At 40.9% G+C, this 13,657-nt stretch overlaps 1 protein-coding gene across 6 annotated transcripts in view; it reads right to left on the minus strand.

Moving 5' to 3' along the window:
• HECTD4 (HECT domain E3 ubiquitin protein ligase 4) overlaps positions 1–13,657 on the minus strand; it is a 213,402-nt gene that overhangs the window by 57,473 nt on the left and 142,272 nt on the right. For all 6 annotated transcript variants that reach the window (XM_053588942.1, XM_053588943.1, XM_053588941.1 and 3 more), the window contains exons 38-44: positions 12,544–12,625; positions 10,126–10,328; positions 8,424–8,559; positions 7,418–7,600; positions 6,784–6,948; positions 6,221–6,390; positions 5,163–5,278 (exon numbers count right to left, since the gene is read on the minus strand). In XM_053588942.1, the coding sequence (XP_053444917.1) occupies positions 5,163–5,278; positions 6,221–6,390; positions 6,784–6,948; positions 7,418–7,600; positions 8,424–8,559; positions 10,126–10,328; positions 12,544–12,625 (1,055 nt within the window). The remainder of the gene's footprint in view (positions 1–5,162; positions 5,279–6,220; positions 6,391–6,783; positions 6,949–7,417; positions 7,601–8,423; positions 8,560–10,125; positions 10,329–12,543; positions 12,626–13,657) is intronic.

Genomic DNA, 13,657 nt, shown 5'->3' on the forward strand with positions numbered 1-13,657 from the left:
TGTGTTTCCCAGTGCCTAAATCAAAGAAGGAAACTGCTGGACTGGGAGTGGTGGCTCACACCTGTAATCCCAGCACTCTGGGAGGCTGAGGCAGGTAAAATGCCTGAGAGAATGAGTTGGAGACCAACCTGAGCCAGAGCAAGACCCCATCTCTAAAAATAGCCAGACATTGTGGCAGGCGCCTATAGTCCCAGCTATTTGGGAGGCTGAAGCAAGAAAATTGCTTGAGCCCAAGAATTTGAGGTTGCTGTGAGCTGTGATGCCATAGCACTGTACAAGAGCAACAAAATGAAACTCTGTCTCAAAAAAAAAAGGAAACTGTTTAGTTATAAGATTCATCAAGTCTATTAAACGAAAGTAAACTAGTCATAAGGAGCCCAGGTATTTTGTTAAAATGACTTATCTCATACATAGAGTACTGGCTGATACAATGAGTAACATCTGCAACACTGTCCTTTTAACCAGTAACAAGTTTCACAGTGATACCTCATTACAGGTTAAGCAGGATCATATTAAATAATAAAGTAAAAGCAATTCTTCGGGGGTAAGGAAAGGAACAGAGGATTATTTGATAGAGTGGAGGCATGTCAGCCATGAGGCAGGCTTAACGTAAGAGATTTTATAGTATCTAGTGTGGGAATAAAAAGTTCCTATACTTCAAAGTCAAGAAAGAAAAGACTGATTCTTTTTGGCTACAACAAGTAACTTCCAGAAAGTGCTGTAAACTTATTCCAATGTGTAAATGGCAACTTTGCATCAGCAACTGCGCTGACAAAAGCCAGCCACTCAGTGACAGCTCCATACTTCTGACAACCAGGCACTCAAACCAGGCTTCAAGAAGATACCTGTGATGACAACGTAAAAAGAGAGTCTAACAATAAAAAGTTAGGATGATGCCAGTGTCTAAACATGAGATAAATGCACATGCCTTAAAGACCTGGGAATGGAAATGGGCAAGAGAGTTTGGGAGCACTTCAAAGGAAGAATTGGATATGGCAAGTGACTAAATGTGAAGGAATAAGGAGGAACGTATTTGACTCTGTATCTGAGTATCAAAAATAGTCTGAGTATTAACCAACACAGGAGGTCAGAAGGAGAGCTGATTTAGAGTAATTAACGGCCTTGGTTTTAAATGTGGTGTGTTTGTGAGGCTGGTCAGGGGAGTACTTACAAACAGCCACCAGGCCTGGATGGATCTGCTCACTGCTCACAGTAAAGCCACGAAAGCTCAGGGGAGGGGCAGGTAGAAAGAGGGTCAGAATAAAAGTTGGAGCCCTGTTTCTTCCAGGGAGATCTGAGGCCCTTGTATTACACTGACTGGGCCTACTCTGAACTTAACGATTCTGACTTTTTGGTAGAGCTTGGGAAACATTTTAACCAGGCTTCCCAGGGGTTCTTTAAAACTTTCAACATTGAGGACATCTGGCTCAGGGAATACAAACATTAAGAAGCTGGGAGAAAAGGAAACAGCTGAAACTGGGAGATTATGGCACCTGGGAGAGTATAAAGTAATGTTGAGCACTTTTTGGTTTCTGTGTGCCTTTTCTCCAGGTGTAAACATCTGCTTCCTAGGCTATTTCAGCCAAGGGTTCTAGTTAACTCCTCAGGAATATCTCTTCAAGGGAAAAAGCGCTGATGTGCTATTTTCCTAGACCAAATGAACTTAGATACTCTCTTCTTTAGATATCGAAGGTATAAAATTTAGATACAAATGAGTTACTATTACAATGGCTAAGTCTGCTATTTAATTCATACCAGATAAAAGGAACTGATTGAAATATTATTTTCAGAGACAGGGTCTCACTATGTTACATAGGTTAGAGTGCAGTGGTATGATCATAGCTCACTGCAACCTCAATCTCCTGGGCTCAAGCCATCCTCTCACCTAAGCCTACTGAGTAGCTAGGACTACAGGCACACACCATCACGCCTGCTATTTAATTTTTTTTTTTCCCTTGGTGAAGACAGGGTTTTGCTATGTTGCCCAAACTGGTCTTAAACTTCTGGCCTCAGGTGATCCTCCTGCCGTGGCCTCTCAGAGCACTAGAATTACAGGTGTGAACCACTGCACCCAGCTATTAAGGATTTTTAAACTTCATATAGGACACTATTGTATTTAATTTATTTTGTTTCTTGAGACAGAATCTCACTTTGTCACCCTGGGTAGAGTGCTATGGTGTCATAGTTCACAGCAACCTCAAACTCTTTGGCTTAAGTGATCCCTTTGCCTCAGCCTCCCAAGTAGCTGGGACCATAGGAGCCCACCAGAATGCCCAGCTATTTTTAGAGACAGGTCTCATTCTTGCTCAGGCTGGCCTCAAACTCATGAGATTAAGCAACCCACCTGCCTTGGCCTATCAGAGTGCTATGATTACAGGTGTGATACTATTGTATTTTAGAACATAAATCAATGTGTATATGCTCATAGTCTTCTCTTTTATAGTAATTAATAAGAATTTCCCACACATTTCTTTCCAACTCTTTGTTACCACAGGGTTCTTTTCAACTAGGAAAAATAGTTAAGTGGGCTGTGATCAAAACCATTTGAGATTGTCACTTTAAGTTATTACAAATCCTAGCTTGTACAAGTACCAATGTAAATTGCACAAATTGAGACCTCTTTATTCTATAAAATACATAAAAGAGGATACCCAGAAACAGTCCCACAGAAAAGCAAGTGATTAATGCAGCAAGTTACATGCCTGCTACAATCAGCCAAAATATGCCTTAGAATGCAATCTAAGCCAAGAAAATAAGCAAATTAGAGGCAGGAAAAGGACCTGCCAAAAGTAACGACTAAAATAATGGGCAAAAACTTAGTCACAAGTAATTGCACCCCCGAAGCCTAGCAAACTCCTTTTTAAAAATTCTTTTTCTCTATTCTTACGCTCTCTCTGAAGTTTATTAGTGGTTACTGGTTCTCCCAGCTGGAGCTTCTGCTGAATCCAAGGCACTACCCTTATCAGAAGAAATATATTAGAAAAGTAAAAGATACAGAATAAAGACAAATTATGAAATAAAAACAAGCAACATGAAATCACCACAATATGAGAGAGTAAGATACAAATAGAAAAGATATTAGAGAGTTACCGACAAAGTAAATGGTATGAGAAATAATAAGTAACGTAGATAAGAAAAATGACCCAAAAAAGAGCTTAATACCCCTAAGGGAAGGCTGGAAGAGCTTAATACCCCTAAGGGAAGGCTGGGAGTGGTGGCTCACATCTGTAAACCCAGCACTCTGGGAGGCCGAGGTGCATGGACCGCCTGAGCTTACAGGTTCGAGACCAGCCTGAGCAAGAGCGAGACCCCATATCTAAAAACAGGTAGGTGTTGGGCTGTGCCTGTGGCTCAGTGGGTAGGGCACTGGTCGCATATACTGAGGGAGGCAGGTTCAAACCCGGCCCCGGCCAAACTACAACAAAAATACCCGGGTGTTATGGTGGGTGCCTATAGTCCCAGCTGCTCAGGAGGCTGAGGCAAGAGAATCACTGAAGCCCAGGAGTTGGAGGTTGCTGTGAACTGTAACATATGGCACTCGATGGAGGGCGACACAGTGAGACTTGTCTTAAAAAAAAAAAATGCATTTCTTCCTTATAATTTGTAAAATGGAATGCTAATTGAATTGTAGACAATTTCACTTAGGGTCCAAATAGATCGTTGGGGACAAGGTGTAAACTTTTCGCTTAAAATCAATTACAAACTTATAGAAAATAAGACATAGAAACAAAAGTGTGACATTTATTTGGATCTTAATTCAAATAAATAAATGTATAAACAAGAATGTCCTTTGTGAGAAAATTAGGAAGTTGAGCACTGACAAGATATATACATATCATATGTATGTATGTATGTTTTTGTTTTTTTTAGGAGATAAGGTTTCACTATTCCCAGACTGGACTTGACTAGACTTAAACTCCTGGGCTCAAGTGATCCTCTCACCTCAGCCTCTCATGTAGCCTCTCATGTAGCTGGAACTTACCACTGTAACCAGATATTTAATAATATTAAAGAATTATCATTAATAATTTAGATGTGATAATGGGGCGGCGCCTGTGGCTCAGTGAGTAGGGCACCGGCCCCATATGCCGAGGGTGGCGGGTTCAAACCCAGCCCCGGCCAAACTGCAACAAAAAAAAAAAAAGAAAACGCAGTTTGTGAATCAGTAAGACAGCCTGGCAAGCCAGCATTCCAGAGGCACCATGGGTGAGCCAGGGATTCCTCTCTAGATGTGATAATGGTACCAATGGTATCATGGTTGTTTTATGAGTCCTTATTCTTTAGAAGGCACATACTAAAATGTTTATAAATAAAATAATATCTAGGAGTAAAAATTATCTATAGGGTGCAGTATAGATAAAACAAAATCAGCTATGAGTTGACAATTGTTGAAACTGGATAATGGAAATATAAGGTGGGTTCATTATACTAGTATTCTGATTTTTTTTTTTTGAGACAGAGCCTCAAGCTATCACCGTGGGCAGAGTGCCATGGCATCACAGCTCATAGCAACCTCCAACTCCTGGGTTCAAGCGATTCTCCTGCCTCCGCCTCCCAAGTAGCTGGGATTACAGGAGCCCACCACAGTGCTTGGCTATTTTTTTTTTTTCCTGGTTGCAGCTATCATTGTTGTTTGGCTGGCTTGGGCTGGATTCAAACCTGCCAGCTCAGGTGTATGTGGCTGGTGCCTTAGCTGCTTGAGCCACAGGCGCCGAGCCAGTATTTTGATTTTTGTATTTGTTCGAACTTTTCCATAAATGCAAACCTATACACACCATCAAGGATGGATGTAAGTGCAAACTCTTGACATTGAATTCAAATGTAGCCAATGACAATAGTCATATATAGATGCTAGCCCTACGGATAGCCCATAAACAGTTCTTTAGGGAAATAAAGGCAATGAATTAATAGGAATGAAGAAAACACTCTGACATGGTCCTAAAGCTGATTTCCTAGCTGGTATAGACTGAAAGTTTTGTTTTACATTTCTAGGTCTGAGATGAAAGTGAGTTGTAAATGTCTTTAGAGCTCAGGTGTTTGATATGTGTGTGTGAGTACACACCACACGTGTGAGTGAAAACAGTTAACATGACACTATTAAATTGCAAAGGTGCTGACAAAACTCAATACAGTAGAGAGGTAAGGAAAGTAATAGAACTCACCAGCGCTGCATTCCTGGGCTACCAGGTTAAGGACTTCAACAGCTGCTGGACACTGCTGTATGAATTCTTCACAAAATAAGCTGTCTTCTAAAAGTTGGGCCATGACCAGGCATGCTCTTAATGTTAAAAGATTTACAATATTTCAAAGTCATCAATGTTCATTCTCTAAAAAGTCAACTGTGAAAAACATTTCAATCAATTTTCTCCCCCAATTTACAACAAGATTCAAACTCCCCATTCTTCTTGCTTTTTTTTCTGAGCTGGATTGTCTTGGAAACAAGCAAATCTCTTTTCCCAAATAGTAACTGCTGACACTGCACGGAGGATCAGAAAAGGGAAAAGTGGTGCCATCTCCATTAAATGAAGACACCAAGTACCCAGGTGAGAAATCAGCGCTAGCTCTCAAAAGCTTTTCCTAAACCATGCTCCACAGGCACTATCAGAGCTCTGGAAACCAGAGGGATCCAAAACTAAAAAAATCTGTTTGCTGATCTCTCTCACGTGACTCAACATATATACTAGAACTTTCTAAGAAGTTCCATCATCAAAAGAGAAGCTTGTTACTGCTATTTAATGGTAAATGCGTGCATTTACAGAAAAAGACTCTTTTCCTTTCTAACATCAACAGCTTGTAAGCCCTAGTTTTCCCGTCATCAGCTTGGAAAATGATAAACCAGATATGCAATAATGTGGCCTGAACCATATAAAAAAGTGGTAGTTATTTCTGTGATAGAACAAATTTTTTTTACCAAAGCAAATCAGTGGAGCTTTACATATGTGTACAATACATTGACTTTCAATTGTTTATCTTCTTAGGTGAACAGCTAAACTTTATTTGTCAGCGTAGAAATAGGGGAATGCAACAAAAATTCCAGAGATCAGGGAATGCAACAAAGTATGGTAAACACAGTGTAAGAGAATGGTTTCTGTTACTCAGCTTGGCATGAGCTTCCAGCTGTGAAACTACTAAGCCAGGGGTGGAGGGGCCCACCAAAGACCCCTGACGCTGGTGACCTGTACTACCTCAGCATATCAGGCAATCTGAGGAGGGCGCTCACCTTGTTCTTATCTCAGCCAGGAGCCGAACGACTGCCATCACAGGAGCTGACCCATCTCCTGTTGCAGGAAGTGAGGTGTGAATAGAGAGACTCCCCTCCTGAGGAAGCAACATGGACTGGACTGCCTGTACTACCTTCTCAGTAATGGACAGTTTATGAAGAGGCAATGCCTGATGGCGGTGGGAGGGGCATGGCAAAAAGTTAAATTCAAGTAGTTAGTTTATAAGAAATGAGGGTGTTGTTATTATCTGGAGTTAATTCTCAAATTTTGAGTTAAAAAATAAAATCACACAGAAAATTGTAAACCATATCAAAACAATTAAAATATTATATACTATGGAATAGTCCCAAACAACAAAGAAATGAAATTCGGCCATTTAGATGAAAATTTTCACACAAATGTTACCATTAAATAATTATAACCAATATGTAGAGAAACATCACAAGTAAAATTTAAGATTAACCAAGTATTTGCACTTTTATATTTTGCATGTACATTACTTAGTATAGTTATGGTTACCATTTGCAGTGACATTTTATGAAACATTTAAAAATCACCTTACCTCTGATCTTGGAACACAAAGTCTAGACAATGGAATAGTCAATGTGTCTGATGCTTGCGAAGTCTTTCTACAGTCTATAGGTGGGAATCTGACTGTAGCTATACCTTCCTGTTCATTGATAGAAGCCACTACTCCAATGCTTCCTGATATTCCTCTACCTAAAACCTAGAGACAGAGATGAGTTAGCACTACCTGCCCAGCACTGCTATGCAAGGAGCTGTCTCATGAGACAAGAGGAAGAAGTAAATTTACAGCTGTTATTATCAGCACTATAGCAGTAGTTTATTCTTATGTAGATACCAATTCTGGTCGTGAATTAAATAATAGGTTCTAAAATCTAACAGCCAGATGATCACAACATGCTGTCATCTGAAACTTTCAATTCTAAAATTGATATTAATGATATGACAGGGGACAAGTATTATAATTAGCATTATGTAGTTTGCATTCATATCCGAATAATTTGTAGCATAGGGTGGATTAGATTTCAAGAGTTTCTCAGATTCTTTAGTTTGAAGGAACAGGTTGTTTTGTTCAATTGAGTGAGTGGTATATGTCTTATAGATAATCAGTAAATCAATGGATGTTTGTATGTGGGGGAAATGATGACTAGGGGCAAATGGTAGTTGGTTACCTGAACCTCGGATCCTATCTTGATTGTCTCTTTGAACCCTCCAAGGGCACACAGTGCGGCAACAGCCTGGCGGGCAATTCTCTGGAGTTTGGCAAGTTTCCTGCCACTGCTGCTGCCATTTTCCAGAATGCTTTCTGCATATTTCCCCAGTTGCGGAATGTACATCAGTGCACGAGACAAAACCTAAATGTGAGAAGCAGCCCATGCACTTGTTGTTAACATTTTGGTTGTTTTGTTACCAAGAACGGTGAAGTGTCTACAACAGTGCCTGGGTCTCACGTATTGAGGGCACTCTAGACATGGGAGGGACCAAAAAACTATCAGGCTATAGGCAGTGACACTGTGACTCATAAAATGTAATCAGACAGAACTAGAAATAAACAACTGTATGAGAGAGAGAGAATGAGAGAATCAAACTAAAATTGCATTACTAAAACCCCTAAAATAAAGAAATGATTTATCTGAAGGAAAGTATTCCCAGCATATTGCCTACTTGTCAATATTCAATTACATTAGGACACATTATAAGGGGTTCACTTGAAGGGTGACTGTGGAAAGGAGGAATTGATTACAGATCTCTGGTTTCAGGCAACTGGATGACTGTTTGTAATGATGAATTACTCACTGACAGGGCACTCAGGCAGTGTAAGTCACACAGTGGCCTCCTTGGGCTTAGCGAGTACACTTAACAAATCCAAGAAAGCTAGGCTGCATGATCTAATGTCAGTGCCAATCTAACATAAGCAAGAAGAGGAAACAAGCACTGTCATTCTTTCCCTGAGAATACCGTCCTGTCTTCTGCAAAATCAGAACCAGCATTGACAGGAGACGTAGGTTAACAGAGTTGAGATTACTAAAACAAAGCAAATTCCAGGGGAAAACAGGTAATAGGTAAATCTGGCTAATGTGAGAATCTCTCTTCCTAAAAGTATTCCTTGCTGGGCATGGCTATAATTCTAATTAGCTTCATCTTACTTCCTCAGTTAAGCAGCAACACTGTACTAACCTTCTCTGCTGTTGTGGTCCATATTTGAGCAGCATTTGACTCAGGTGCCATTAGCAAGCTATGTAGCAAGGCGATCACTTCTGCAGCCATGCTGTTTGCCACATGCCCACTGATAAATGGGCGGACGGGATCAGTCCTGCAAGTGTCAACGTGGAAAACTGTTGATGCCCAGGGATAGTTAAGAGTGCAGAGAAGTGGCTTTCCGGGTTTGCATCAGAGGGAAACATCTTTTATTTATATAAGAAAAAGTAGATTTTATTGAATGAAAAAATTAAATGCTACATTTTCATTAGGAAGAAATCACTTCTCTCATATTCTCTGGGGTATCAGAAGAATCCTCTGAAATAATGGATTTCAAACGTTTCACTACATAAGCCACAAGGAAGGAGGAAAGTCACCATGCTACTTGTTTTTTTTTTTTAGGACACATTAAAATTTGCTTTAATACTACTTTTGGGGGAAAATAATCACACTTGTAGTGAATGAACAAGAAACATTTTTGTGCTATTATTTGTATCTGCCATGCCATGAATTCATAGAGAAGAGGTTCCAGTAGCTCAGGGAGGCACCTTGCCATTGAATGTGACAAAGTGTTGATTGATTTTTGAATTCATGGGAAATAGGTTCCAGCACCTTGTATCACTGTTACATGGGGTCTGTTGGTTATCCTGTGTGCTATGCTGTACACCTATTATGCCATGAGCTCATGGGGAATAAATAGGTTCTTGCACCTAAAAAATGGGTCCACTGGTACTCCTGTGTGCTATGTTATATGCTTATTATGCCATGAATTCATAGGGAATGGGTTCCAGGAGCTCAGGCTCCTTTCCATTAGTTCTCACAAAGTGGGCTTCTCTGGGTGGCACAGGCTGGTGCTTCAGTTGAACCCAGGTACCTTTCTCTTTGGCTTCCTTCTTTTTCTGATCATTTTCCTTCACCCGTTTCAGGAAGCTAACTCGGCTCTTAAGAGTGCTTAATATGCTCAATACGAACATTAATCCTCTTGGCAAGAATCTTGCCCTTAACTTGTTTGTTTACAACAATGCCAACAACATGCTGGGTAACATTATAGACTCTTCCAGTTTTGCCCTGGTAACATTGTGTGGCATGCCTTTCTGAACAGTACCCATTCCCTTGATGTCTTTCCTGTAGATTCGCATATATGTGGCCAAAGGAACAACTCCATGTTTTCTAAAAGGCCTAGAGAACATGTATCAGGCGCCTCTCCTCTTTCCCTTTGTGTTCGTCATTTTGGCGAATTACTGGAAGATGGCGTCTCCCACCGTGCTACTTTTGGTACACACGTGCCAAACACTTTGTGCAAACTTCCCAGAGGCAGCACTCGCTCATCTCTTCTACTCCTAGAAGGAAGTTTACGTGTGCAGTGGAGAAGGATCATTTGAAAAAAAGGTAGGAATACCAGAGTTTACCAGTATTCAGAAGAATCCTCTGGCTATAAATCTCTACTCATCCAGAAGCATTTCCCTATCTTCCATGACAATCTGAGACCCACTTAGATGGTCACTGCTCTCTGACACACTCCCAGACTCTGCTTTGAGAGCAATTACTATGACAAATAGGTATTTTTAGCCCTTACTCTCCATTTGCAGCAGGTCAAGGGGACGATAGAAAATTAAAATCCAAAAGGCAAAAAGTAAATCTGAGCCAGGTTGATAGGTTCTACTTGGGGGAAAGATCTTACCTTGCAAGTTCCGAGTTTCTCTCTCGGCAAATGGAGGTTTGAGCGGTTTTCTTTTTGTCGCCTGTGGATAGTCCACTCACAGTCTCTGGGTTGACAGACTCTACAGGGGGCCCAACACTGACAATGAGGCCTGACTGTGCCCATTTGGTTGCTTTCCGAAGGGCAGCTGCAGCCTCTTCTGTAATCACTTCACAACAGCCACCCTGGGGGTCAGTTTGCAGACATTTAGAATACTCATTTCACTTTTCCCAGTGCTATACTTTTTGAGCACCCCCATTACCTAAGCAACGTAGGCTCATTTTTTAAAAATTCAAACGTAAAATATATCTGGAAAATTACATTTCCACGAACATCTCATGCCCTCACCCAGTTCACAAGATAATTATCTGTCATCTAGATTTCTTCCCTGCCAACTCCAACACACATAATCATGGGGTCTCACCACACACAGGTTTCCAATTAGCAAAGGGTATTTATCCATGCCAGTATATGTAGATCTACGTCATTATTTTTCATTGTTGCACAATATTTCATTATGTGATGTAACTATTTAACCAATCCCATAACTATTTATGATTGGGGGGGTACATCGATTCTATTTTGTTTTTCAGACAAAACTTTCAAGAACATGCTATGTGATTTTCTCTGAATACTTGAAAATAGATATTGACTCTCACCTTGACAATAATGGGGACTTATCAACGTTTCTTAACTTTACCTGTCTGATAGGTGAAAAATGATAAATCACTGTTGCTTTTATTCTTTTTCTTTATAATCATTTGTATATGTTGGCACATTTTTATATTTTTATAAGCAATTTGCCTTATAATTCTTTCTTTTTTTTTTTGAGATAGAGTCTCACTTTGTCACCCTCAGTAGAGTGCCATGACGTCACAGCTCACAGCAACCTCCATCTCTTGGGCTAGGGCGATTCTCTTGCCTCAGCCTCCTGGGTTGCTGGGACAACAGGCGCCCACCACAATGCCCAGCTATTTTTGTTACAGTTGCCACTGCTGTATTAGCTGGCCAGGGCCGGGTTTGAACTCATCATCCTTGGTATATGGAGCTGGCACCCTACCCACTGAGCCACAGGCGCTGCCCTGTAATTCTTATTATCTGTTGTTCTCTTAGCAATTTTTCACCTCTCTTTAATTTCAAACTGCCTGTAGGCCATAAAACTTTCTTTAAAGAGTTAAGAAAAAATTTCTAGGACTCCTTGCCTTTTCTTTATCACAATTATAGGGGCCTATTTGCTGTCTATGGTGAATGTATCTTGCCCTGTAACCCTATACCTTGCTCTTAGTCTATAAATCTATCTGTCTCTTTCTCAATAAACTTTGTTTCATGATTGTCTTATTTGGAGAAGTCGACCAAGAGCACTCCAAGAACTGAGGATCCAGGCAGCTGCCTGAAACCCTGACGTGTTAGGAGACAGGCAGCTGCCTTGAAACCCAACATTTTATATTTCCAAGCAGGAGTTGGTACACCTCAAAGTTGTGTACAGTTAATAAGCCTTCCTTTTCTTGATAAGAAAAAAACAATTTAGGTCAAAACTAAAAGTTTCCTATTGTAATTTAGCACTAGTGACAAACTGATTTTGACTAGTTCATTCTATCTATCGAAGTATCTACCTACCTACTTAAGACAGGGTCCTGCTTGGTCACCCAGGCATGATCACAGCTTACTGTAACCCTGAAATTCTGGGCTCAAGCAATCTTTATGCTTCAGCATCTGAGCAGCTGGGACTATAGGCATGTGCCACTATGCCTTTTTTTTTTTTGGCGGGGCTGGGTTTGAACCCGCCACCTACAGCATATGGGGCCAGTGCCCTACTCCTTTGAGCCACAGGTGCCACCCGTGATTTTTAATTTTTTGTTGTTATTTTTTAGAGATGGGGTCTCATTAGGTTGCCTGGGTTGGTCTTGAACTCCTGGCCTCAAGCAGACTAGTTCTCTTTAAAACAGCTTGAGTTAAGCCATTGGCCTTAATTTCTCACCCTGCCTCTTCATGAGAACTTGAGCTAATATATTTTTTTAAATTTCTCTTGAAATTGGCTTGGGGCCTATAGCACAGTGGTTATGGCACCAGCCACATACACCGAGGGTGGCAGGTTCGAACCTGGCCTGGGCCAGATAAACAATTGCAACAAAAAAATAGCTGGGCACTGTGGTGAGTGCCTATAGTCCCAGCTACTTGGGAGGCTGAGGCAAGAGAATCACTTAAGCCCAAAAGTTTGAGGTTGCTGTGAGCTGTGACACCACAGGACTCTATCAAGGGCAACACAGTGAGACTGTTGCAAAAAAAAAAAAAAATAATAATAAAAATAAAATAAAATAAATTTCTCCTGAAAACCTAAAGCATAGCAAACACTCTTCAATTTTGGGTTTTGTTGGAGCAGGTTTCCCCATATAACGTTACCTTGGTCATGTCTCGATCCATCTTCACAACTTTCTCCATGTTAGCGCCAGTACCAAGTCGGAAGGGCCGTCCTTCTGAGCTACTAAAAAAGGCAGGCAGAGAGCGGAGCATACCTTACGGGCACTGTGATAGGTGGGTCGCACGCCCTGGGCTCACCCAGGCACAGTCAGGCTCTCATTATAAGCTAGAACTTAAGTTGGCTCTTAAAATCCACAGTAAGATTCTCAATTTTTCAAATAGGAAATGATTTATTACTTCTTAATTATAGGGCCCAAACAACAGCTGTTTTTAGTAACAATATCTAAAAATCTACACAAAAATGATGCGTAAATGAAAGAGCAGAACAAAAACAACAATCTGAACCTAGAATAAAGGCAGAACATGGCACACAGGAGGTACATGAGAAATCTTGTAAATCTCACAGCAAGGGAACTTGAACAACAGCCTGAACTTGGTGTCTTGGGGAGAACGACTGGATTGTCCTTTCTAATAATTTAGCTTCTTCTGCCTCCTAAAATTGGTTCTCCAAAATATCTTTCACTAAATTTGTACTATGATGTATTGCAATGCCTAAGAGTACAGACTTCGTCACTAAGCCCCACTCAGTTTATGCCATTATTTCATAAACGCTTTCCATTGCCATACTGGTAGACAAGGGATCCAATTGTGAGAATGGCATCCTCAGATCATTTATTTGAAGACAGGATTCTTCCACGGACATAAACATCTATTCTAAATTCCCTTGTGCTAGATGGTAGCCCTTCCTCTTGCCCTGGATCTCACAAATAAGGCCCTTTGGTTTATAATATTTAGACAATTATGTTTTTACTTCCTTATTGAGTAGCCCTCCTAGTCATACTTCATTGAATTCAAGCTTTATTTATTTATTTATTGAGACAGCGTCTCACTTGTCACCCTTGGTAGAGTACTGTGGCATCATAGCTCATAGCAACCTCACACTCCTGGGCTCAAGCGATTCTCTTGTCTCAGCCTCCTGAGTAGCTGGGACTACAGGCGCCTGCCACAATGCCCGGCTATTTTTTTAGAGATGGGGTCTTGTTTTTGCTCGGGCTGGTCTCGAACCTGTGGGCTCAGGCGATCCACCCACCTTGGC

Source organism: Nycticebus coucang, chromosome 4, assembly GCF_027406575.1.
Source record: "Nycticebus coucang isolate mNycCou1 chromosome 4, mNycCou1.pri, whole genome shotgun sequence".
Taxonomy (NCBI): Eukaryota; Metazoa; Chordata; class Mammalia; order Primates; family Lorisidae; genus Nycticebus; species Nycticebus coucang.